General features: G+C 41.4%; 1 protein-coding gene across 1 annotated transcript; it reads left to right on the top strand.

The window, feature by feature from the left end:
- Nucleotides 1-367: 367 nt before the first annotated feature.
- On the top strand, nucleotides 368-21,300 carry LOC306919227 (uncharacterized protein; the record flags this gene model as incomplete). Its single annotated transcript, XM_079532047.1, has 6 exons — nucleotides 368-379; nucleotides 2,279-2,369; nucleotides 2,789-2,926; nucleotides 7,198-7,335; nucleotides 7,786-7,929; nucleotides 18,984-21,300. The coding sequence occupies 6 exons, from the start codon at nucleotides 368-370 to the stop codon at nucleotides 20,477-20,479; spliced, it is 2,019 nt and encodes a 672-aa protein (XP_079388173.1). The 3' UTR covers nucleotides 20,480-21,300.
- Between the last annotated feature and the right edge of the window lie 4,010 nt (nucleotides 21,301-25,310).

The raw sequence follows: 25,310 nt of genomic DNA, 5'->3' as shown, positions 1-25,310 counted from the left end.
GAACTGAACTACATTTCCCAGTAGCTTATTGTCCTCACCAATTACAGCTGTGTGTGTGTGTGTGTGTGTGTGTGTGTGTGTGTGTGTGTGTGTGTGTGTGTGTGTGTGTGTGTGTGTGTGTGTGTGTGTGTGTGTGTGTGTGTGTGTGTGTGTGTGTGTGTGTGTGTGTGTGTGTGTGTGTGTGTGTGTGTGTGTGTGTGTGTGTGTGTGTGTGTGTGTGTGCCTGCCTGCCTGCCTGCCTGCCTGCCTGCCTGCCTGCCTGCCTGCCTGCCTGATGGGCCTAATATTGCATATCATTTTGTTATTAAACCCCTCTGGCATCTCACTTTATTTTCCTTTTTTTTAAATAAATGTGGTCATAAGTGGTATGGCCGACTTGGTACTGTAGCTTAGGAGATATTGCTAATGTTATTTTAAAGGCTTAAAACGGCTTAAAAATGCATCTACCAGGAAAAGAGACATTGAGAGAGCTTTACAACAGAAAGCCAACTATTAGGGGACTAACTATATTAGGGCATTTGAACATTGATGCCTGTCAGTCACATTGTCACAATGTGGGACAGGGTCTCATTTCGTGGGACGCTTAAAGTCTTGTAAATGCGGGACTGTCCCACGCAAAGGGATAGCCGCAATTTGCAACTCTATATTTTTTTATAATGGGATGAATCTAGAGTTGCAATACCCTCCATTGACTCCCCACTCATCCAATTTGGTTTGTGATCTGCTTGTCTTAAACAACGTTAAACTCACCAACATTGCAGCTGTAGTCCAAGCTTGAATTATCCTCTTTCAATCTGCCGAGCTTGTTTTTCATAAAAATCCCCCGTAGACATGTTATGAGCTACTTTCTGTCAAGAAATTCTGTGCAGGTGATTCTTTTTCTAAGTGCTGGAGTTTGGAAGCACTCGTCATAAGTCACTGAACGGCCCAGCCGCCCAGCGTACCACCTGTTTCGAATTTGCACATAATGCAGGAGCGCGATCCGTTAACACAAACGAGTGCTTCCAAACTGCAACACTTAGAAAAAGAATCACCTACAGAGGATGTCTTGACAGAATGTAGCTCATAACATGTCTACGGGGGATTTTTATGAAAAATAAGCTCGGCAGATTGAAAGAGGATAATTCAAGCTTGGACTACAGCTGCAATGTTTGTGAGTTTAACGTTGTTTAAGACAAGCAGATCACAAACCAAATTGGATGAGTGGGGAGTCAATGGAGGGTATTGCAACTCTAGATTCAACCCATTGTAAACAAATCTAGAGTTGCAAATTGCGGCTAGTAAAGGGAGACATCTGGTCTCCGTTCTGTCTTCACCGTTTCCATGTGAATCCTGAGATCTACATGATTCTCACTGTTCTATTATATCAGCTGGGTTTACTTTTTTATCATTGCTGCCGGGCAGAGAAACCTTGTATCTCCATAATTCAGAAGGAGCAAGTGCATTCTCCGGCACCGGCGATCAGACGCACCTGCCCTGGAAGGTGGGGGGATTAGTGGAGTTCCGCGGCAGTGTTGGTTCGTTTCCCGGCCGACGCCGCAACTGCCGACAACAGTCGCGGCTCCCGATATGCGTTAAAAATCACCCGTGTCTTCCCTGTGAGGTTAGGGTTTGGGTTTGGGTTGTCAGCGTCGCTGGTTGAAACTCACCCGTGGCTCCCAAAACAGCTGTGTCTTCCCTGTGAGGTTAGGGTCTGGGGTAGGGTGTCGGACTGCTGCCGCCGGTGCCAGAAAATGCACTCACTCTCTCTCACATAATTTAACCTTTGATGTTTTTTTGTAAATTAATGTCCTAATCATCATACTACAAGCTTTTCATTTTCTGAAAAGTAACAGTTTTGGACATAAGAGGTTTCCACCTCACAGCAACAATATTATACCTACTTGTGTTATCTATTTCAGGATCATTAATCTGTTAATAAACTGATTGGCTGTTTCAAATATGCAATGAAAAAATACTGCTAGCTAGATGTTCTTTCATTTTGTTCTTTCATTTTTCATTTTAAAAAAACAAACCAAAAAACATTCTGATTCATAATTTAAAATAATTGAGTCTGGTTCAGTTTTATACAGGAGCTGTTTATAAAGTTTAATATCATAAATATATTAGTCCTTATTCATGACACATGATCAGCGGCAGCCTTTTTATGAAAGTTATTAATATCACATCAAATTCCTTATTCAATTATTTATTGTATTCCTTTATTCCAGACCAGTGTGTGGAGTCCAGTCTACAGGTGAAGATCAGTTCTCCAGCCACGACTGTTTATATTAAACAGGAACCTGAAGACCACCTTAAACAGGAACCTGAATACCACCTTAAACAGGAACCTGAAGACAAACAGGAACCTGAAGACCACCTGGCTCTCAGTAAGTTTAAATTACTCTGTCTTTATTTGTTTTATTGGTGAAAGTGGGTAGTACTGAGAGTGTGATGAACCGATATGACCCTGTTATCGATTTTAGCATTAACAATGTGACTACATTGATGGTATTAAAAATGGGACGACGGTTCGGCAGTAAAAGTATGAATGGGTTCACTGAAGCTTTGCAGTTAATTCTACTTCAGTATTAACTAACCTGCTGAAGAAGACTCACTGACCTAATATTCGGCTCGTCTCACATCTTCTATGAGAACACTACAATGTAAACAAAAGGCCATACAGCACAGAGCGCAGTCAGCGCACCATCAAAGTTCAATTTAGGAAAATGTGGCCAAAGAGTAATCACTACTCCGCACTGAGGTACAAGATCCAAACCTTTTATAGAGTCTTTGTATTTTTTCCTAGACTTGCTGCACATTCTTGTGTGTAAGGAGGAGGTCTCACCTGAAGAGGAGAGGAGCTCCAGTCTGGTCCAGGAGGAACCACAACCTCCACAGATTAAAGATGAACAAGAGGAGCTACTTCAAAGACCAGAAGAGGCTGGTGGGTCAATGACTGTTTTCAAATACGCAATAAAAAAATACTGCTTAAAGAAATACTGCTTAAAGAAATACTTTTACATTTTGAAATACATTTTGAGTAGGGCTGTCAAACGATTGAATATTTTAACCAGATTAATCTCAGTTTAAAAATATATTAATCACGATTAATCAGCATTCAAACTATGTCTAAGATTATACCATGTTTTACAAGCTCACAATACCACACATGGTGAGCAGCTTGTAGATCGGGTATTTGTTTAGTTTAGTTTAGTTTATTTCAAACCTTTCACATGTATAACAATACATAATACATTATACACTTGAGTGGCCCGAAAAGGTGTAGGCTGAAGCTAAAAGCTTATAATTGCCTACCCTATTGGTTTACAGAACCAAATAAAAAAGAAATAATGATAATAAAGCTGACAAAACTGTCAGACAGTATAACATAATAATAGTAATAATAATAATAATAATAATAATGAAATGAGTTAGTGTATGGAATGATAAGACTCAGACCCTCTATAGACTGCTTCTTTGTAATATTTATACATTACTTTTTTATAATTGCATTTGTATATATTTAAATGTATTTAATTATTTGGTTTTAATATTTACTATTACTTATTTCTAACTAGGATAATGTTTTATATCTATTTATTACTTTGGATTTAAACATTTGTTTGAATTTCACCAAATTCAAACAAATGTTTAAATCCAGAGCATATTTTCAGATCCTTATCCAGGCTGTTCCATAGACGCACCCCTCTCACGGATAAGCATTTGTCTTTGGTGTTGGTTCTTGCGTTGTTTCTCTTAAATACACCAGTTCCCCTGAGTTTGTACTTGGTCTCTCGTGCTTTGAACAGCTCCTGCATGTAGGGTGGAAGAATATTGTGGTGGGCCTTGTACATTATTATAGCAGTGTTTAGATCAACTAGGTCTTCTAATTTTAGGGTTTTATTTTTAATAAAGAGTGGATTGGTTGGCTCTAGGTAGTCCGATTTATTTATTAATCTTATGGCTTTTTTTTGTGTTAAGACCACCTGGATCTCAGTAAGTTTAAATCACTCTGTCCTTATTTGTTTTATTGGTGAAAGTGGGTCGGTACTGAGAGTGTAAAGATGAACCGATATGAATCGGTTATCGATTTTAGCATTAACAATGTGAATGCGTTGATGCATTAACCCCTGCTTTGATCAAAATGTATTATGAATGGGACGCCGGTTCGGCAGTAAAAGTATTAATGGGTTCACATAAGCTTTGCAGTTAATTCTACTTCAGTACCAGTAATACGCCTGAGGGCGAGAAGTGACCTCAGGTAGGCTTGGGCGATATTGATTTTTTGATATCGGTATTGATAACGTGAATAATACCGCGATAATCGGTATTACCAGTATTATTATTTGATTCGATTTTTTTTTAAATGCTGTATTTGGTACGGCCACTAGATGGCGACGGACACGCACTGCAGAGTCACTGCACATTAAGCTATTATTCTGATGAAACTAAAGTGAAACAACTTTAACCAAGTTATAACGTATATTTTATGTTTAGTCCATTATATACTGGAGTGGTTGGCATATTCAATCGAAGGAGTGCAGTACAGTCTCTGGAAATGGATAAAACGGAAATAAATCTTAGGGTTATGCTGTGTTTGGTCTATCAGTGTTGCTATTGCTAACTTAGCAACTGAACATTATGAAATGACAGTTTTGACGATTCATTGGGATTATATCCACATACAGTCAAGTATTTCGATCATCATGAGAGGAACATATGACTTCTTCAAACTCAACATCCAGATACAGTAAGTTAACGTAATTCAACGTTACATCACCCGCCCTGTAAAAATACATACAAAATAAAATAAAACGAAGAAAGGTTAATTTGTTAGAAATCCTCCCAAACGTAATTATTTGGAACCATTAAATAAGGCTTCGGAGCCAGCCAACGCCAGCTTGGCTCAGTTTTGTTTTTCCCTCGGTGAGGCAGAGGAGGAAGACTGGACGGATATGTCTACCGGTGTACTGTTCACGTCATGTTGTTTAAAATAAAAGTAACCGAAATAGACTTGTACAAATATCACAAACATACAGTTACAGCGCGTACAGTAATTTAGGTGTTTATAGAAAGAAAAAATAAAAAACGAGCAAGGAGGAGCAAAAGGGGCGACAACAATAATAAGCACAGCGCGCCGTCGTCATGTAGCCTACAGGTCCTTCATAGTTGTTTAAAATAAAACTAACCGAAATAAACTCTAAAATAACACAAACATACAGTTGCAGTGCTTAACAAAGTAATTTAGGCGTTTGTAGAAAGAAAAAAAAATACGAGCGAGCAGACGGAGCTGGAGTAGAAACAACGAGCAGTGCGTCGTCTAGCCCTGGTCCAGTGCTTACAGCGAGTCTCTCTCTGACGCCCTGTGGAAGTCCCTTCCGCAGCCCTCTGGTCACATTCTCACTCCCGTGCGCAGGTTTTCAAATACCAGCAAATAAACAAAACGACGTAACTACTCACCGAAACAAAGCCTGCTAGACCTTGGTAAAAGTCTATTCTCGTAGCTGGGAAGCGTCTCAGGTCCCCAGCTTCTCTCTAAAATGCACTTTGTGCCATTTTAATAAAGCAATGTACCCTGAATTTACCGGGCAGAGTCATTTCTTCTACTACGGCATTTCCGGGTTTTGCCTGCGCCGATCTGGTTGGATTTATTTTATTTAATGATTAAAATAGTGCATTTTAGAGAAGCTGGGGACCTGAGACGCTTCCCAGCTACGAGAATAGACTTTTACCAAGGTCTAGCAGGCTTTGTTTCGGTGAGTAGTTACGTTGTTTTGTTTATTTGCTGGTATTTGAAAACCCGCGCACGGGAGTGAGAATGTGACCAGAGGGCTGCGGAAGGGACTTCCACAGGGTGTCAGAGAGAGACTCGCTGTAAGCACTGGACCAGGGCTATGTGTCGTCATTGAAGCCTACACTGTACAGGCATATTATAGTTGATAAAACAGAAATAGACTTAATAGACGTAAAATTACCATACACAGACAATTGGTGCTTAACAAGAATGTAATTTGGGCCTTTATATATAAAAAGGATCAATTAAAAATATATTTTTTAATAGAATACGGTATTATGACGGTATTCGGTATTATTTATATACTCCGCGATATTACCGGTATTCGGTATTATTTATATACTCGATATTACTGGTATTGATTTATAATATCACGGTAATATCGGTATATTGCCCAAGCCTAACCTCAGGTCACGTGCACGCATCCACCTGGGTGACGGCAGACTGCTGGGCGAGCGCTGGCGCTTTGGCAATTTTCGGGCCTGTTAAGAACTCTAGTTTTCGCTGGCTGCCGGGCGCTAGCCTGGCTAATAAGCCAGACTAATATCACACAACACTGTCGCGGTATATCAGTCTGGGCTGGCTCCACTTGGATTTCATTTCCCGGGGAACATTTTCTCTTCGACGCAATTGGTCAGAGCTACTGTCAGTCAAAGGTCTCAAGCATTGAACGTCACTGTACCAAAGCCCGCCTATATTGCATACCGTGTCCCGATTGGTCCGACCTGTTCTCGATTGTAGGAAAGAGGCGTGCTACTGAGCCTCGCCAGACCGAAATCCGCTGGTAGGCAACTTTTTTTTGCCAACGGCTGATTCGGTCTGGTTTATTAACCAGGCTAGCCGGGCGCGGCTGCACTAATACCTTAACTTTGGGGCAGGCCCATCTAGAGTTTAAATGGACAGGTATCGGTCAAAAGGGAGACATTGAAGAGGAAGGATGGATGTACATATGGCATGTCAGAACAGGTCAGCTCCATATATGGAGATCTTAGGGTTTGAGGTCAGATGTAGAGTTGCTGGCCAATATTGATGACATCAGGGATCTCCATTTACAGTATGGGCTTAATATTGATGAAATCAGGGATCTCCATGCCTGATGATGTCACGTGATGTCACACGCTCTCCCACCCCTACCACCATATATGGTGCCGACACACCAACTGACGGGAAATGTGCGATTCCATAGTTAACAACTAACCTGCTGGAGAAGACCTAACATTCAACTCGTCTCACATCTTCTGTGAGAACGCTATAATGTAAACAAACGGCCATACAGCACAGAGCGCAGTCAGCGCACCATCAATGTTCAATTTTGGAAAATGTGGCCAAAGAGTAATCTGTTGATACTTTTTCCAGCCACTACTCCGCATTGAGGGATAAGATTCAAACCTTTTATAGAGTCTCTTTGTATTTTTTCCTAGTCTTTCTGCACGTTCCTGTGTGTAAAGAGGAGGTTCCACCTGAAGAGGAGAGGAGCTGCAGTCTGGTCCAGGAGGAACCACAACCTCCACAGATTAAAGATGAACAAGAGGAGCTACTTCAAAGACAAGAAGAGGCTGGTGAGTCAATGACTGTTGACATTTTTCAAATAGGCAAAAAAGAATACTGCTTAAAGAAATACTTATTTCATTTTGAAATAGATTTTGAGTAGGGCTGTCAAATGAATAAACATTTTAATCGGATGCATCTTAGTTTAAAATGTATTAATCACGATTAATCAGCATTCAAACTATGTCCAATATTTGACCGTGTTTTACAAGCTCACGATGCCACACGTTTTGAGCAGCTTGTAGATTGGCTATTTGTGTTACTTTTTGACTTTTCTTTCCCTTTTACAAATTCAATATACAATTTATTTTCAGCTGATGTTCACATCAGGATGGGATCATTATTTTAGCACTTGAACAACTAGTGACTGCTCCTTTATACTGAACAAGACAATAGACTTGGTAAAGTTTGATTTGAATATGTAGTATAATGAAAGGTCTTTCTACTGGTGATTTCCACAGAGCACCACAGGGAGAGATCTACAGTATCTAGAGAGATGGCCTCCAAAAGACATTCAACGTTGTCAGAGGAACAGCCAGAGATGGACCAGAGACATGGACTGTTTGATGCAAGGATGCAACCTGTAGTACAATTTTACAAGATAGGTATATAGTGTTTTTTTTTTTACTGTGGTTTAAACCTTTAGTAAAGTAGCATACAATTTAGGCATTTAGCAGACACTCTTAATCCAGAGTCATTTACAGTAAGCAAGAACAAAACATGGTAATACATCAAATACATGAAAAAAAATCAATAATCATAACAACCTAACAGTGGATTATGTATATAATGAAACTGTGTATACACTATGTGCAATGTCTACATAAAATGCCATCTAAGTTACATAACTTGAGAGTAGTGTTATAGTGTGTACATGGAGTACCAACCTCCACCTCAGCCCTAGGGGGCGCTGTTGAGTCAGAACAATTCTTAGCATTCCTATGATGTCATAGTGACATGACACAACATTATATGACCCCTAGGTGGCGCTATTGGTCCCCCTTAATTATAATTTATGTTTTTTATTATTTATAATATAATTAATATAATTCATATAATTAAAAATAATTAAAAAAGTTAAATAGATGAAAATAACGTGTGTGTGTGTGTGTGTGTGTGTGTGTGTGTGTGTGTGTGTGTGTGTGTGTGTGTGTGTGTGTGTGTGTGTGTGTGTGTGTGTGTGTGTGTGTGTGTGTGTGTGTGTGTGTGTGTGTGTGTGTGTGTGTGTGTGTGTGTTTGCCTGTTCAATACAGATAACAATCACAAGTCATGCAGTACCACCTATAGCCCACATTTACTTGTACGCATTATTTACACCCTCTATCCATGATAGTATACAGCTGCTGTAGTTACACATGTCAATATTCAGCCTAAGTTTAACACAGTCAGGGTACGTTGTGTGTGTATAGTGGCCATGAGGATCCTAGCTAAAATTAGAGCCATATGTATGAAATGATATGAAATCCACTACCCCTGGAGGTTTGGACACCACACAGCATGTCTGTAGTAGGGCATTCACTAAAAAAATCGATTTATCGATTTCATTAACACAAGTCGATTCACATTTTGACAAGTCGAAAGTTGAAAAAAAAAAATGAAAAAAAAAGTTTTCCCCATATCATATTTTGTATTGTGTTATCGGGCCGCTGCGCTGTGCTGCGCGCTGCTGCTGGCGCTGTGTGCCAATGATGCCCCCTCTCCAACTATTGCAACTTCAACGGGGGAGAGAGAGAGAGAGTCGCATTAGAGAGAGAGAGAGAGAAAGAGAGAGACGCGTTAGAGAGAGAGAGAGAGAGAGAGAGAGAGAGACTCAGAGAGAGAGAGAGAGAGAGAGAAGGGCGGTCGCGTTAGCAACAGGCTAAGCTCACAGCATATCGCTACGTTCGTTCTATAAAGGGTAGATCCGCCACCGTTTGGGGGGCTGCTGAGAGCCCCCAAACGGTAGCGATCTACCCTTTAATAGAACAAACGTACGGGTACATTCGTTGCATGAAGCGTAGATCTGCGAGCTCACAGGCTGGGGCAGCCCTCACTTCCCCCTCCGAGTCAGCGGCCGCATGGTCTAAAGTGCCTGCCCAATTTGAGGCTTTTTTATTCCTTTTCTCTTCCCCGTGGCCGGCGGCCCAACAAACGGTTCGAGACCGGGCCGTGAGCCTCTCCGCGGCCCACGGGGACGCGCGACGCACACACTGTTTAGTATTTACTATTATAGTTTTATGTTTTGATAATCAGCGCTTTGCCATATAGATGATACATACACTGTGCCATATTGGAGAGGCCACTGTGTGTGTGTGCGCAGTGCTTCGTTTGACATGCTCCGTATTTGAGCGCGCGCACCTCCACCCCCAACCCCCCCCGTCGTACAAAACGATGAATCGACTAAACTTCGACTTTACTGTGTGACAAGTCGACTTGGAAAAATCTCAAGTCGTTAATGCCCTAGTCTGTAGTGGTGTTATATGGAGTTACACCATACATGGACGCATAGGTTGACTTGCAGAAAATTCACCAACATGATGCTGTCAGCCTGTCACTCACACCCCCCAAGCCAACATGGTAACTCTGGGCATCACCCCCTTACATCATAACCACAGCCTTACTTGGCCAGTAGAACTACTTCCTAAAAATCACTAGATCAGTCTACCTGCTCAATAGAGATAACAGCCAACAGTTGAGCTGAACAATAAGGAAGTATAGAGCAACTGTCCAACTGCTGGATCTAATGACAGAAACTTGAGACTTTGCTAATACATGCATGTAACCCACAGACCTCCCCTCAATCAGCATCACACACACACACACACACACACACACACACACACACTCAATCAACATCATACACTCAGCTCAGTGTGCAAATAGCAGATCAGCTAATTTGTCATTTTTCAAATATTTGTATTTTTATTATAAGATAATACATCACACACACACGTAGATCTGCTATTTTCATCTATTTAACTGTCAACACAACCATAAAGATCATTAGATCATTAGTGTTGTAGTTCTCGAGACATGGTCTCGAGACCACATTTTCGTTGTCTCGGTCTTGTCTTGGTCTCGCACTTCTTGCCTTTTTTGTCTCGCGGTCTCGTCTTGGTCTCGCCCCTCATTTGTCTTGGTCTTGTATTGGTCTCGCTCTTCTCGCCTTTTTTGTCTCGCGGTCTCGTCTTGGTCTCGCCCTCATTTGTCTCGGTCTTGTCTCGGTCTCGGACCAATTGTCTCGGATCTCTTCCCCCACCGAGACCACTCGAGACGAGATGCAAAACGTTCTATTATCAACCCGATCGCAAGGACAGAGTGAGAGGAGCCCTCAGCCAACATTACGGGAGATTCTCCGCCTCTCGGCCGACACGCTGTATGCCGGGCGCTGCAGCGTAAGTTACGCATGCAGCGTAAGTTACAGCGTAAGTTACGCAAGCGGCTTTTTCGTTTCAATATTGTCTTAAAAATATTTCTACGAACAGTGCAAGGCTGCAAGCTTTCCGGGTGTTTTTTATAATGTGTGTGTGTTGTGTTGTAAGTTGTTGTAACTTGTAGCCTGTAGTCGTTTTAATAAACGAGGTTGAGCGGTGATCTGAATACTGAATAGTGATCTGAAAATAGCCGATCTACAACTCACAACGCGTCGCACTGCAGCGCGACCTATGCATGAAGCCTCGCCTCGGTTTATATTTCGTCATGAGAAGAACCGCCACCTACCTGACGTTACGTCCACCTTATGTGATCATGTCATGTAGGCTATAATAAAAACGATCATGTGTAAATCCTTTGTTGTATACGTGCATGCCTCATTGTTGGTTCACATTACACTACTACCGATTTATTTACGAAAAGGCTCAAACAGCAGCAACCAAAACCAACTATTGTTTTAATTTGAAGGTGAGCCATAGCCATCTGAAAGGTATTGGTCGGAAACTGTCAAACTGACAGACAGTGAGTGAGACAGGAGGTCACAGTTCACAGGTCAATGCAGTGCATGCGCATTGCGCATGGTTTAATTGTGTGTACAAATTTACTGGTCAAGAAGATGTCGGCTAATTCAGCTGTTATAATGTTTGGCTTTGTGGAACACAAAGATTACATTTGCAAGGTTACTGGGGGGAAAAAGCACAGTGCAAAGTGCAAGTTTGTGGAAAATCATATTCGGAGACGGCAGGAACAACATCCACGTTTGCCCGTCATCTGTCAAGAGCCCACAAAGAAAAGTAAGTATGATAGCTAAGCCTATAGTTGGTTTATTGTCATGATGATGACGTTTGCTGCAACACTGATGCAAACGTGTGTGGTACTGGTATGTCTGTGAGACTTTGACTGATTGATGAATTAATAATTACCATACCATTCACATGCAATTGTTTCAGTCATTAAAGTAGCACATTGATGTGCTAGCTACAGTATAATAGTTGTTCCCTGTCATTATAAAGGAGAGTAGTTTAACTAGTGTTCATTGACATTGTTCTTGTCTGTAAGGAAAATTATACTCATCCATTGTTGTTTGGTCTAGGTTTACCATTGCAATGTAATTCATTCAGTAAAAATAACTCATAGTACATAATTGAGAATTCTATGAGTTAGAGCTATTGCTCTGCCATTCATTAAAACATGCAAAGATTTTTTTAAATGTCAAAATAAAAACAAACCCAAACAAACAAACAAACTGAATTTACATATTACATTATTAAATGATATGTCAGATGGGTGTTATTCTCAGATAGTTTGATCACTGGAGGCTAAGATGTTTGCATTTCAGACAGACTTTCATAGCGGCCATGAGACACCAGATTAATAGCTTGATAATAAGAAAATGTATGACTGATGCATTGTTGGGTTTAATATTAAACTATTAGCCGTTTTGTTCAATTAAAGTGATTAAAATGTAATGGGAGACACAACAATCAAATTCAGCCTGAATGGAAAAATGGAAGATTAACAAATCATTAACAATGTTATTATATGGTTACCTGTGCAGGAAATAAATGAATACACACAGACAACAAGTTAACACACTTTAAGGACTGCTTGTGCTTATTGTGAATAGTTTCATATGATCGGAAATCTCATAGATCAATCCTCCTTTATTTCAGGTACTCGGAGTACAAGTCAGGGCCACAGAGAGATGACACACAGCCAAGTGTTTCATCCTTTGTCCAGACTGTGCAGATCTACAATCCAACTTCTTTAAGACAACGAGCCATCAGTGAATCCATTATTAATGACCTGATAATTGGATGCTCTCTGCCACTTTCTATTGTGGAAAAATAACCTTTTAGACACTTCCTTAATGTTATAGACAGCAAGTACACACCCATCTCTAGAAGCACCATCAGTGAGAAGCGGATACCTGCCCTGGTCAGCAAGGTCAAAGAAACCATTGTAACTAATCTGGAGAGCCAGCCACCTGTGTCAGTTACAGCTGATATCTGGTCGGATCGCAAGCTACGCTCCTTCCTCGGAGTGACTGCCCATGTCTTCTGCAAGTCAGGTGGTCAGTATGAACTCGAGTCCTACCTGCTGGACTGCAAACGTTTCACAGGCAAACACACTGGAGATAGAATTGCTTCTGCTTTTGAAGAGATCATTGAAGAATATGGTATCCGTAAGAAGATCAGCTATATCATAACGGATAATGCAGCCAATATGAAATGTGCTTTCAAGGTTCAGTTTCCACATCAGCATGAGCATACTGATGAGTCTGACAGTGAGGAGGAGGACACGAGTCATTCAGAGGAAGATGTAGAGGTACCTTGGTCCAGTGGTGAACGTCTGTCCTGTTTTGCCCACTCTTTACAGTTAGTGGTCAATGATGGCTTGAAAGAGGTTAAAGCCATCTCTCTGGCCATCGCCAAATCAACACAGTTAACGAGTACACTGCATCGTAGCACACAGTTTAAGGATATGTTTGAGGAGGTGTTTGGTGCCAACAAGACTATTCCAGCTGCAAACAGTACTCGCTGGAACAGCACTTTCAAGCAAGTTCAGGGTCTGACAGCTTTGGATCACAAAGACCTCACAGACATGTGTAAGGAAGATTTTAAAAACATAGTTTTTAGCACCCGTGAGTGGAACCAACTAAAAGAGTTGACTGATTCTGGCACCATTTTCTGAGGCAACAGACCAAACAGAAGGTGAAAAGTCTGTTACCATCAGTATGGTGGTGCCAACTGTTCTGGACCTGAATACACACCTTCTCAAGATGGAAGAGACCCGGTTGGAGTGTCGGCCAATAGTCAAAGCCCTACGAGCTTCTCTGATGAAAAGGTTCTCAGGAATCTTTGTTAAAATAAAAATGGCAGAGGAAAGTGGAAGAGAAGAACCTTTCAATCGCAGTGTCTACTTTATTGCCACAATGCTGGATCCACAGTTTGGTCTCAACTGGGTGGATCTGGATGTTATCCTTGATGGGAGTGCAGCATCGCAGAAGAAGAGCAGGGACGAGCTGAAAAATACACTCACAGGTTAGTAGTGTAGTACTACTGTATATACATTATTATACAATATTATCTCCCTCCCTCCCTCCCATTTCTTGTGTTTTGGTTAAATATTTTAAAACAGTATTTTGTTTGTTTTGTTCCTGTTTTTCAGACACTTTGATCCTGGAGGTGGAGCACATTGTGGCCGAGCAGAGTGGAGACCAAAGTGACGCTGCTGACACAGTAGCTGCTGAGGAAGTGCACGGTGACTCACCACCGGCAGCGAATTGTCCACGTCTCTTGTCCCGCTACAAAGCGGTGAAAGCGCACAGAAAACAGAGTTCAACAATCCAGGACAACCCAAGTATCGCATCACAAGTAACACAGTACTTTGATACAATTGAGAAAAATGATATTGATGATGCCATTGCGTTCTGGGTTGAAAACCAAGAGGGATTCCCCCAAATGAGCACTTTAGCCTTGAAGGTTCTGTCGGTCCCTGCCTCCTCAGCACCGGTGGAGAGAGTTTTTAGTGCAGGAGGCATTATTATGAGACCCCATCGTGCTCGCTTGGGTCACACCATGCTGTGTTCGCTTGTGTTTTTGAAATGCAACCACGCTTTACTGTAATATGGCTACACATAACAGTCATGATGGGTTCTGTGTTGAAAACCAAGAGTCGTGTTACATTGATTAACACTTTGATTGCTACAAGATCTCGACAGGCCTATTTGGATGTTGCTACCGTTTAACATTGCACAAAGGCCTTGTTCGGGGGCCCACAGCAAAATGTTCTCTTATAGCGAGAATCACACGCATACATCAAAAGAAAGCTGAACTTGTCCACTTCAATTTAAAAAATACATTTTGATTTTACCATGTTCCATTCTGGAGATATTGACCTTTTTGCAACACCTGCATTTGCCTGGAAGTGGTTATCTTGAACAGCGAGCAGAGTTATGGATGGTTTAAAGTCAGAGACATTGACAGGCAGATATAAAATTGAACCCAATAAATATCCTATACATCCTATACACCGAATGAAAGCCCTGAATGTGTACTTTTACGAGGAAAAGAGTAAACATTGATCCCATGTACAGTTAGACAGTAATTGGTTATTGAATGCAGCTTGTGCCCACCAGATAACTTCAGAGAAGACATGGACGTGAACTCCTCAATATTCACAAAATAAGGCCTATAGCGACATATAAATACTATATACCGTATGAAACAGAAGACTCTCTGCTTTCATAAGAAAAAAACTTCTACTGTAGTAATAATAAAAATCACACCCATGTGAAGTGAGTGGTGCAACTCTGTCCCATATTCTGTTCTCTGCTTATTCAATACAGCTCGCTATATACGGACTGAGGCAGAAAGACATGTAAACCTTTTATTTACAGTTTGGTCTGTAAACTTCTACTGTAATAATAAAAATCACACCCCTGTGAAGTGAGCGGTGAGAGTTGCACCACTCACTTCACATGGGTGTGATTTGTATTATTACTACAGTAGAAGTATTTTTTCTTATGAAAGCAGAGAGTCTTCTGTTTCATACGGTATATAGTATTTATATGTCGCTATAGGCCTTATTTTGTGAATATTGAGTTCGGGTCCATGTCTTCTCTGCAGTTATATCTGGTGGGCGCAATGTGCATCCACCCAGTAACCAATTTATGACAGACTGTACATGGGATCAATGTTTACTCTTTTCCTCGTAAAAGTACACATTCAGGGCTTTCATTCGGTGTATAGGATGTATAGCATATTTATTGTGTTTATTGTTATATCTGCCTGTCAATGTCTGACTATAAACCTTCATAACTCTGCATCCTTTAGATGATGATGATGATTCACTGCTTTCATTGTTTTGATCGCAGTAACATTGGGGGGGGGGGGGTCATGGGCACATTGGGCAGCAAAAGTCTTGATCGTACGGCTATAAAAAGTCCCATTCCACCGTTCGGTTCAGAACTATAGTATAACGGTGAGACGCGTTGTCATCATGAGCTGATTTTGTTTTTCAAGCTAGTATAGGGAACATGCCTGAGCATGCACGGTTTAGGACGCGGAAAAGTTCGTTATACATTACACCCGGGTCGATTACGTCCCCGACGCGTTCATTGCGGTCTTATCAATACAATTATACTGAATAAAAAAGCGTTACAATCACACGTCTGAGCGATCTCCGATTATGACGGCTCTGCATGGCGATACGTGATCCACCAACGGTAGACTGTCTGTTGTCATGGCGGCCCCTCTCGATACTGTAGTTCGTTTGTTAGTTCGTAGTATTGTAGGCTCGGGGATCGTTTGGTCGCTACAGTATGAAGAAGTAAACATGCATCTGTCCATGTGTGTTGCAGCAATGCCGATCTGGTGCAGAATCTGCAGATCATGTGTTAGGCAGCGTAACAGCGTTCCGTTCATGTTTTTTTCCGAGACATGAGCCCCCATCTCGCAAGGCCCTCCTCCTGCAGGAGAAACAGGAGGGGAGGGGGGAATCGAGTATAAAAGCCAATAGGTGGAGGAAAGCCTGGTGAGGCGAGGTTAGGTGAAATTTGATTCTTTTCACACACAGACTAGATCGGCATGGGCGCATCCATTTTAAACTGGTTTATACACGTAAAGCGGCCCGCCCTCCTGTATTCAGGAGGGGAGGGTTTTTTTTTTTTTTTTTTTTTTTTTTCTGATCACGTGAGCGGGACTAAGCAGCAATGATAGGGCGATGGTTCTTCATTGTCCGGGTGGGTAAAAAGATGAATGAAAGTATGCTATAAAAAAGTGATTGAAACGTATTGATACGTGATTCGCACCCGACGTTTGATTAATTGATAACGTATTGATACGCGATTCGCGTCGGCTGTGTTAAGACTACCTGAGGCCAATTCTAAAAATGCCCTCTCAATCAATAGTTATCAAACGTTTTTTTGCCAAGGAATCAAGGTCGTCCATAATTTGGCTGCAGACCCCCCCCTGAAAATATTTTGAGACAGAGAGGGAGACAAAGGGTTGGAGGGAATGAGGACAGAAAGGAGGAATGTGTACTATATGGCTCAGCAGCTCTAGAGAGTCACCATGTACTCTCAGACTCAGGTTTGAATTCAGGGCATTTGTTGTGTGAAATGATGATCCTACTGCTGCTCACACACACACACAGAGAGAGAGAGATCACTAATTGTTATTTGCCAGTTCTAAACCAATGTTCTAAATCCTAATTTTTCTGAAACACTTTAAATGTTGTTTTTTTGTGGTTAACTTCAAATAAATGTTGGTTGAGAGGACAGTTGTTTTGATGCGTATTATTATGCTTGATATTTAAAATAAATATTTGAATGAATCATGCTGTGTAGACAAGTATACCTAATTTTGAGCTGTTCCAAAGTAAGTAAAATCTATTTGCAGTGTTTCAGATCAAGATTATTATCTGTACCTATCAAATAAGAGGGAAAAATGGTCTTGGTCTCGGTCTCGACCTGCTAGGTCTTGGTCTCGGCCCCCTAGGCCCGCAGCGGTCTTGGTCTCGGTCTCGACCTGCTAGGTCTTGGTCTCGGCCCCCTAGGCTCGCAGCGGTCTTGGTCTCGGTATCGGTCTCGACCTGCTAGGTCTTGGTCTTGGTCTTGGTCTCGGCCCCCTAGGCTCACAGCGGTCTTGGTCTCGGTATCGGTCTCGACCTGCTAGGTCTTGGTCTTGTCTTGGTCTCGCTTTAGGTGGTCTCGACTACAACACTATAGATCATGAATACCCAGTATGCCTGCTTAACGCAGATAACACCTACAGTTTAAACAATAAGGAAGTATAGAGCAAGGTATACAACCCTAACTGTTTAACTGTCTATTTTAGAGTTGAGACTTTTGCTGACACATGTATACACGCACACACACACACACACACACACACACACACGCATGCATACACACACACACACACACACACACACACACACACACACACACACGTAGATCTGTTACACACACACACACACACGTAGATCTGTTATTTTCATCTATTTAACTTTTTTAATTATTTTAATTATATGAATTATATTAATTATATTATAAATAATAAAAAACATAAATTATAATTAAGGGGGACCAATAGCGCCACCTAGGGGTCATATTATGTTGTGTCATGTCACTATGACATCATAGGAATGCTAAGAATTTTTCTGACTCAACAGCGCCCCCTAGGGCTGAGGTGGAGGTTGGTACTCCATGTACACACTATAACACTACTCTTGAGCCTTTGCATAGGCCTGTAAGGTCGTCGAGGCTAGGGCAACGATGGAGTCTGAAGTGGTGGCTACGGCGGAAGATTGGGAGTGAGTCAGGAGTTCTGATTGCAATGGGAAGTGCATTCCATAGTTTGTTTGTTTTTTATTTTTAAATATTTTTTGGGGCTTTTCTGCCTCTATTGATAGATTTACAGTAGGAAGACGGGGAGAGAGATGGGCAGAGAAGACACACAGTAAAGTTTGTCAGGATCGGGACTCAAACCCGCGACATACTGTCATGCTGGATTACCAGCCAAGGTGCCTGGACCGCTAAGCCGGCCCAGGCCCATTCCATAGTTTTGGAGCCAGAGGGGAGAAGAGTCTGGGACGTGTGGAGCGCTGTCCCGCCGTTTTTAGTGAATGTACTTCTATTCCAGCTTACCTGCGTTGGCTGATCTGAGCACGCGGGAGGGTTTGTATGGTCCGATAACAAGAATACAAGAACGCAAGCCCCCCAACAAACATGCTCACTCTGGGTGTGGTAGGCCACTTAAAGGAACACAATCAGGTGTGAAATCATGAGTCATAATTAGCAAGCAGTGGTTTTTGAAACATCAAAGTCATGCAAGATAACGTAAAGGCTATACTAGTGCAGCGCCATATCAACATCATTCAAAACGAGGTGTGTAAGTGTAAATGACAAATATGTTACAATCGATAATATGCCGTCTCGTTCTTACAACTTTGTTGCATTACCTCAAACGACAGTCATGACCGAACTGAAGAAGTTCTGAAGACAGTGTCGCGCTGCCGAAAGATAAAGTCCACAGCGTGTCTCATCACAACGCACTGTTGCTTGTAGGTCAGATACTTTCAGCGAGCAACGCTGAAATATAAATGTAAAGTGTAAAGCCAAATGTATCCTTTGCACCGAAAATAGCGGCTCTACAAGCTAATCTGGTTATCCTATTTGAATACTTTGCAGGGCCTTTGCTCCTAGACCATAAGGGTCGTAACACATTGTATTTTTTTGTAGACTTTCTGCACGCCCCTGTGTGTAAAGAGGAGGTGCCACTGGAAGAGGAGAGGAGCTCCAGTCTGGTCCAGGAGAAACCACAAGCTCCAGAGATTAAAGATGAACAAGTGGAGCTACTTCAAAGACAAGGTGGATCAGCGTTGACATTACTAGCAGTGAAAAGTGAAGATGATGATGAAAACAGAGAGACAGAGCCTGTAGCTGGCACCTCAACTGTACACATGAAAGCACAAGCTGATGTAGAGGACTGTGGAACATCACAACCAACTAGTGACAACCAGCTCCTCTCTTCACACTGTTCTGAATCTGACACTGAAGACAGTGATGAGTGGGAGGAGACTAGAGGAGATCAGTCAGCTTTAAACACACTGAATTCACAAAACACACAACATGTGGGAGGAGCCAAGCTGTCCCAGGACCTGAACTCATCGAAACAAACTGACTCCATGAGGAGTCACACAGGGAAGAAAAGTTTTAATTGTACAGAGTGTGGCAAAATGTTTAATCTAAAGCTGAATTTAAAAACACACATGAAGATTCATACAGGCGAAAAGCCATTTTCTTGTACAGAATGTGGAAAAAACTGTCGCGACTCTAGCAATCTAAAAACACACATGAGGATTCATACAGGCGAAAAGCCCTTCTCTTGTACAGTTTGTGGTAGAGGTTTTTCTCAGGCGGGTCATCTAAAACCACACATGAGGATTCATACAGGTGAAAAGCCATTTTCTTGTTCAATAGGCCTATGTGGTAAAAGCTTTGCTTACAAGGCTGATTTAAAAACCCACATGATGACTCATACAGGCAAAAGGCCATTTTCTTGTACAGTATGTGGTAAAGGCTGTGTTAGCACAAGTGATCAAAAACGACACATGATGACTCATACAGGCGAAAGGCCATTCTCTTGTACAGTATGTGGTACAGGCTTTACTCGGGCGGGTCATCTAAAAACACACATGATGACTCATACAGGCGAAATGCCATTTTCTTGTACAGTATGTGGTAAAGGCTTTGTTAGCACAAGAAATCTAAAAACACACATGACAACTCATACAGGCGAAAGGACCTTCTCTTGTACAGTTTGTGGTACAGGCTGTGTTACCACAAGTGATCTAAAAAAACACATGAGGATTCATACAGGCGAAAAGCCCTTCTCCTGTACAGTTTGTGGTAAAGGCTTTGCTCGAAATGGTGATCTAAAAACACACATGAGGATTCATACAGGCGAAAAGCCATTTTCTTGTATAGTATGTGGTAAAGGCTGTGTTACCAAAAGTGATCAAAAACGACACATGATGACTCATACAGGCGAAAGGCCATTCTCTTGTACAGTATGTGGTACAGGCTTTACTCGGGCGGGTCATCTAAAAACACACATGATGACACATACAGGCGAAATGCCATTTTCTTGTACAGTATGTGGTAAAGGCTTTGTTAAGACAAGTCATCTAAAAAGCCACATGAAGACTCATACATGCAAAACGCCTTTAGTTTGAGACATAATGATCAGTCAGTCTAATCCAGGATGACAATGATGCAAAAGCAGAGAAATTATATGACTATCAACATGACTGAATAAAACACACATTAATAATTTCTTGTGATGGAGTTTATTTTGTATCTTGTGTATGGATCTTATTTTCTAATCAACATGATGGAATTTCATTTTTATTTTAGGTTGCATTATTCCCTCCAGCTCATAGGTTACTGGTAGTACAATATGAGCATCAGTGTGTGTCCACATTTGTCAGTATTTAACAAGTCTTATGCATTAACATTCATGCAATAATTATGTTCATCGATATGCAGTAAAATTATGGTGCAGTAAAGTGCTCACAAGCTGCTGCAGTAAAGTGCTCACAAGCTGCTGGGTTTGTGTAGATCAGGGTGTTGCTACATCTCACATAATGTACCTTCAGACCATAACAAAGCCACATATGCAGTTAAGCAATGACCTCTCAGACATGCTAGTGTTAACTATCATCATTATTTAATATCAATGCTCTTTTGTCAGGTGTGTGCTGTGAACAAAAAGTGTAACTCAGCCTTATTTCACATTACCAAACCAGACATTCAAGGTAGACAAGAAAAAAAGGAAAAAACAAACATCAACAACAGCACCCATTTATTATATATAGGTAAACAATTGTAGATCTGCTATTCTCACTATTAAATAGTGTATACATTATACAGTTTGTTCATAATGGGTGTTCTTGTATGTCTGGGTCTTGGGGAGACCAATGTCATAGCAGTGTTTTATCACACTAATATATGTTACAGCACAAGAACCTGTGTGTGTGTTTTTTCTTTTTGGAAATAAACATTTGTACATTTAAAAACTGTACATTGGTGACTATAACTATAATCTACCTGATCTTGAGGCCTACAAAATCGGGGGAAAAAATTAAAGAAATACACTTTTTTTATTTTTTTTATTTTTCTTTTCAACTAGTACCAACAATGTCGAATGTGGATTTACTAGTCGACTAGTAAACTAGTCGACTAGTTGCTTAATGCTGTGTGTGTGTGTGTGTGTGTGTGTGTGTGTGTGTGTGTGTGTGTGTGTGTGTGTGTGTGTGTGTGTGTGTGTGTGTGTGTGTGTGTGTGTGTGTGTGTGTGTGCTTGTGCTTGATGGGCCTAATATTGCATATCATTTTGTTATTAAACCTCTTTTTTTTTTAAATAAATGTGGTCATAAGTGGTATGGCCGACTTGGTACTGTAGCTTAGGAGATATTGCTAATGTTATTTTAAAGGCTTAAAACGGCTTAACCCTCTTATGGCCAAGCCTAATTAACAGTGGATTGTGCCTTCTGCCTGCACTATTCATATGTTTAATTTGTCATTTTAATGCCAATAGAAAAATCTGTGATATACACACTGCATCTCATTCTCACACAGCAATCCTATAGTATTATACCCAGTCCTGATGGTGGCGGTAACGTCACCATCATGCCGATTTTGACCAAATGAATCTGGCGATGTCACTTCCGGTTTAAGGAATCACAACATCCAGGACTAGTTTGGACTGGTGCAGCACTATCAGATGTCCGGAATGCTAAGCGATCATTGTTTATTTTAATAACTAAGTCAAATTAAGCTCTAATCAAGCCCAAACTATCGCATTTTACGCAGCGATGCATGCGTGATCACACGCGTGCGTGATCGACCGTGCACGCGCGGGATTTCGGCCGGTTTTAGGTAGATTACATCGGCCGTCAGGAAAAGAGACATTGAGAGAGCTTTACAACAGAAAGCCAACTATTAGGGGACTAACTATATTAGGGCATTTGAACATTGATGCCTGTCAGTCACATTGTCACAATGTGGGACAGGGTCTCATTTCGTGGGACGCTTAAAGTCTTGTAAATGAGGGACTGTCCCACGCAAAGGGAGACATCTGGTCTCCGTTCCATGAGGCAACTCACCGTTTCCATGTGAATCCTGAGATCTACATGATTCTCACTGTTCTATTATAGCAGCTCTGGGTTTACTTTTTTATCATTGCTGCCGGGCAGAGAAACCTTGTATCTCCATAATTCAGAAGGAGCGAGTGCATTCTCCGGCACCGGCGATCAGACGCACCTGCCAGGGAAGGTGGGGGGATTAGTGGAGTTCCGCGGCAGTGTTGGTTCATTTCGCGGCCGACGCCGCAACTGCCGACAACAGTCGCGGCTCCCGATATGTGTTGCCAGTTAAAAATCACCCGTGTCTTCCCTGTGAGGTTAGGGTTTGGGTTTGGGTTGTCAGCGTTGCTGGTTAAAACTCACCCGTGGCTCCCGAAACAGCCATGTCTTCCCTGTGAGGTTTGGGTCTGGGGTGTGTCAGACTGCTGCCGCTGGTGCCAGAAAATGCACTTGCTCTCTCTCACATAATTTAACCTTTAACCTGTTTTTTTGTAAATTAATGTCCTAATCATCATTCTACAGTGTCACCCAAAAGTAACCAAAATAGCCGATCTACAAGCTTTTCATTTTTATTTTTCATTTCATTTTAATTTTCTGAAAAGTAACAGTTTTGGACATAAGAGGTTTCCACCTCACAGCAACAATATTATACCTACTTGTGTTATCTATTTTAGGATCATTAATATGTTAATAAACTGATTGGCTGTTTCAAATATGCAATGAAAAAACACTGCTTGCTAGATGTAGATGTTCATTTTGTTCTTTCATTTAAAAAAAACAAAACATTCTGATTCATAATTTAAATTAATTTAGTCATGTTCAGTTTTATACAGGAGCTGTTTATAAAGTTTAATATCAAAAATACATTATAGTTCTTATTCATGACACATGAACAGCGGCATCCTTTTTATGAAAGTTATTAATATCACATCAAATTCCTTATTCAATTATGTATTGTATTCCTTTATTCCAGACCAGTGTGTGGAGTCCTGTCTGCAGTAGAGACTGAGATTTTGTCGGGACTCCCGCGGGTCACGGGATTCCCGCAGGATTCCCGCGTGATGGGATTAATATTTGTATTAATCCCGTGATCGGGACGGGACTGGAATGAAAGTCAACAGGAGTGTGCAGGAGCGTGAATGACATTTTCAGCTGGTCGCGCTGCCAACCAAAAGAACAGAAGCGCCCATCTTTGTTGTAGTCATCTTTCAGTGAGCCAACACTCAACTACATACCCCAGCAGTGCTAAATTGCTAATGCTTCCAGGCTCCGCTCCAAATGGGAGAGGATGAAAACTTCCTTCATGCAATCCAGTGGACGTTTCATAAAGTTTAATATGAAGACATCGCAGTGCGGCCGTGCATGATTCTGCATCGCGCCGGTGATTATAATCGATTATTTATAGCCAGATCATCCTGATGCATTTGTTTCCCCTGGCAGTGGCAACGTTGCAACTTGCAATTGTGATGCTACGTTAGCTACATGCTAACGCTGTTACTGTTGGCACTGAGCGAATGTTCTACAATACATCGTCTCCCTTCTTTCTCCCAAACGAGTCCCATACATCAGTGGTTCCAAAACATTTTCATGTCAAGGACCCCTAAATCAACATTTATTAGCCCGCGGACCCCCATTTGAAAAGATGCCAGGGACCCCCATAAGAGAAGATCTGTATTAAGTTTATTACTGTGTGTAAAAAATATTTATATTATGTTTTTATTGGCTATTATATATCTCAACAATTGACAAAGCACTTGTCAACAGTCAGAACTGTTCTTGGTTTTGTTTTAATATTATAATATTAATATTCATATATATATATATATGAATAGGATATACTGTATTTGGTAGTCAAAGTTAAATCCACCATTGCCCACTTTATTTTAATTTTTTTTTATTGGTAGGCTATCTGTCTTGAGAAGCAGGAAGAGATAGATGGATAGATGGATAGATAGAATAACTTTTCCTAATGGAAATAAAAACAGGAGCGGGATGGGAGCGGGAGTAATTTTGAGTGGGAGCGGGATGGGATCAGGAGTCATTCTACAGGAGTGGGACAGGATGGGATTTTGTTTTTTACTCTGGCCCAGGATTTGGACAGGACAGGATTTTTTCTGCAGGAGTGGGATGGGACAGGAGTGAAAATCCACTCCCGTGTCAGTCTCTAGTCTGCAGGTGAAGATCAGTTCTCCAGCCACGACTGTTTATATTAAACAGGAACCTGAAGACCACCTTAAACAGGAACCTGAATACCACCTTAAACAGGAACCTGAAGACAAAAAGGAACCTGAAGACCACCTGGCTCTCAGTAAGTCTTTATTTGTTTTATTGGTGAAAGTGGGTAGCACTGAGAGTGCAAAGATGAACCGATATGACCCGGTTATCGATTTTAGCATTAACAATGTGACTACATTGATGGTATTATAAATGGGACGACGGTTCGGCAGTAAAAGTATGAATGGGTTCACTGAAGCTTTGCAGTTAATTCTACTTCAGTATTAACTAACCTGCTGAAGAAGACTCACTGACCTAACATTCGGCTCGTCTCACATCTTCTATGAGAACACTACAATGTAAACAAAAGGCCATACAGCACAGTGCGCAGTCAGCGCACCATCAAAGTTCAATTTAGGAAAAGCACTGAGGTACAAGATTCAAACCTTTTATAGAGTCTTTGTATTTTTCCTACAACTGGCTTTGTTAGTTTACGTGTCTGTCCATTTACGTGTCTGTCCTACCAAAATGAGCATGGTTGCTATGGTCACCCAGTTCACACGGGTGTGATTTCATTACGTCAGACCACAGCTGATCAGTCTATATAAGACCTTACACCACTCAGTTCACACGGGTGTGATTTTTTCCTAGACTTTCTGCACATTCTTGTGTGTAAAGAGGAGGTCTCACCTGAAGAGGAGAGGAGC

Source organism: Electrona antarctica, assembly GCF_951216825.1.
Source record: "Electrona antarctica genome assembly, contig: scaffold_25, whole genome shotgun sequence".
In the NCBI taxonomy this organism is placed as follows: domain Eukaryota; kingdom Metazoa; phylum Chordata; class Actinopteri; order Myctophiformes; family Myctophidae; genus Electrona; species Electrona antarctica.
The sequence above is the reverse complement of the archived record's forward strand: the minus strand, read 5'-3'. Positions and strand labels throughout refer to the sequence as shown.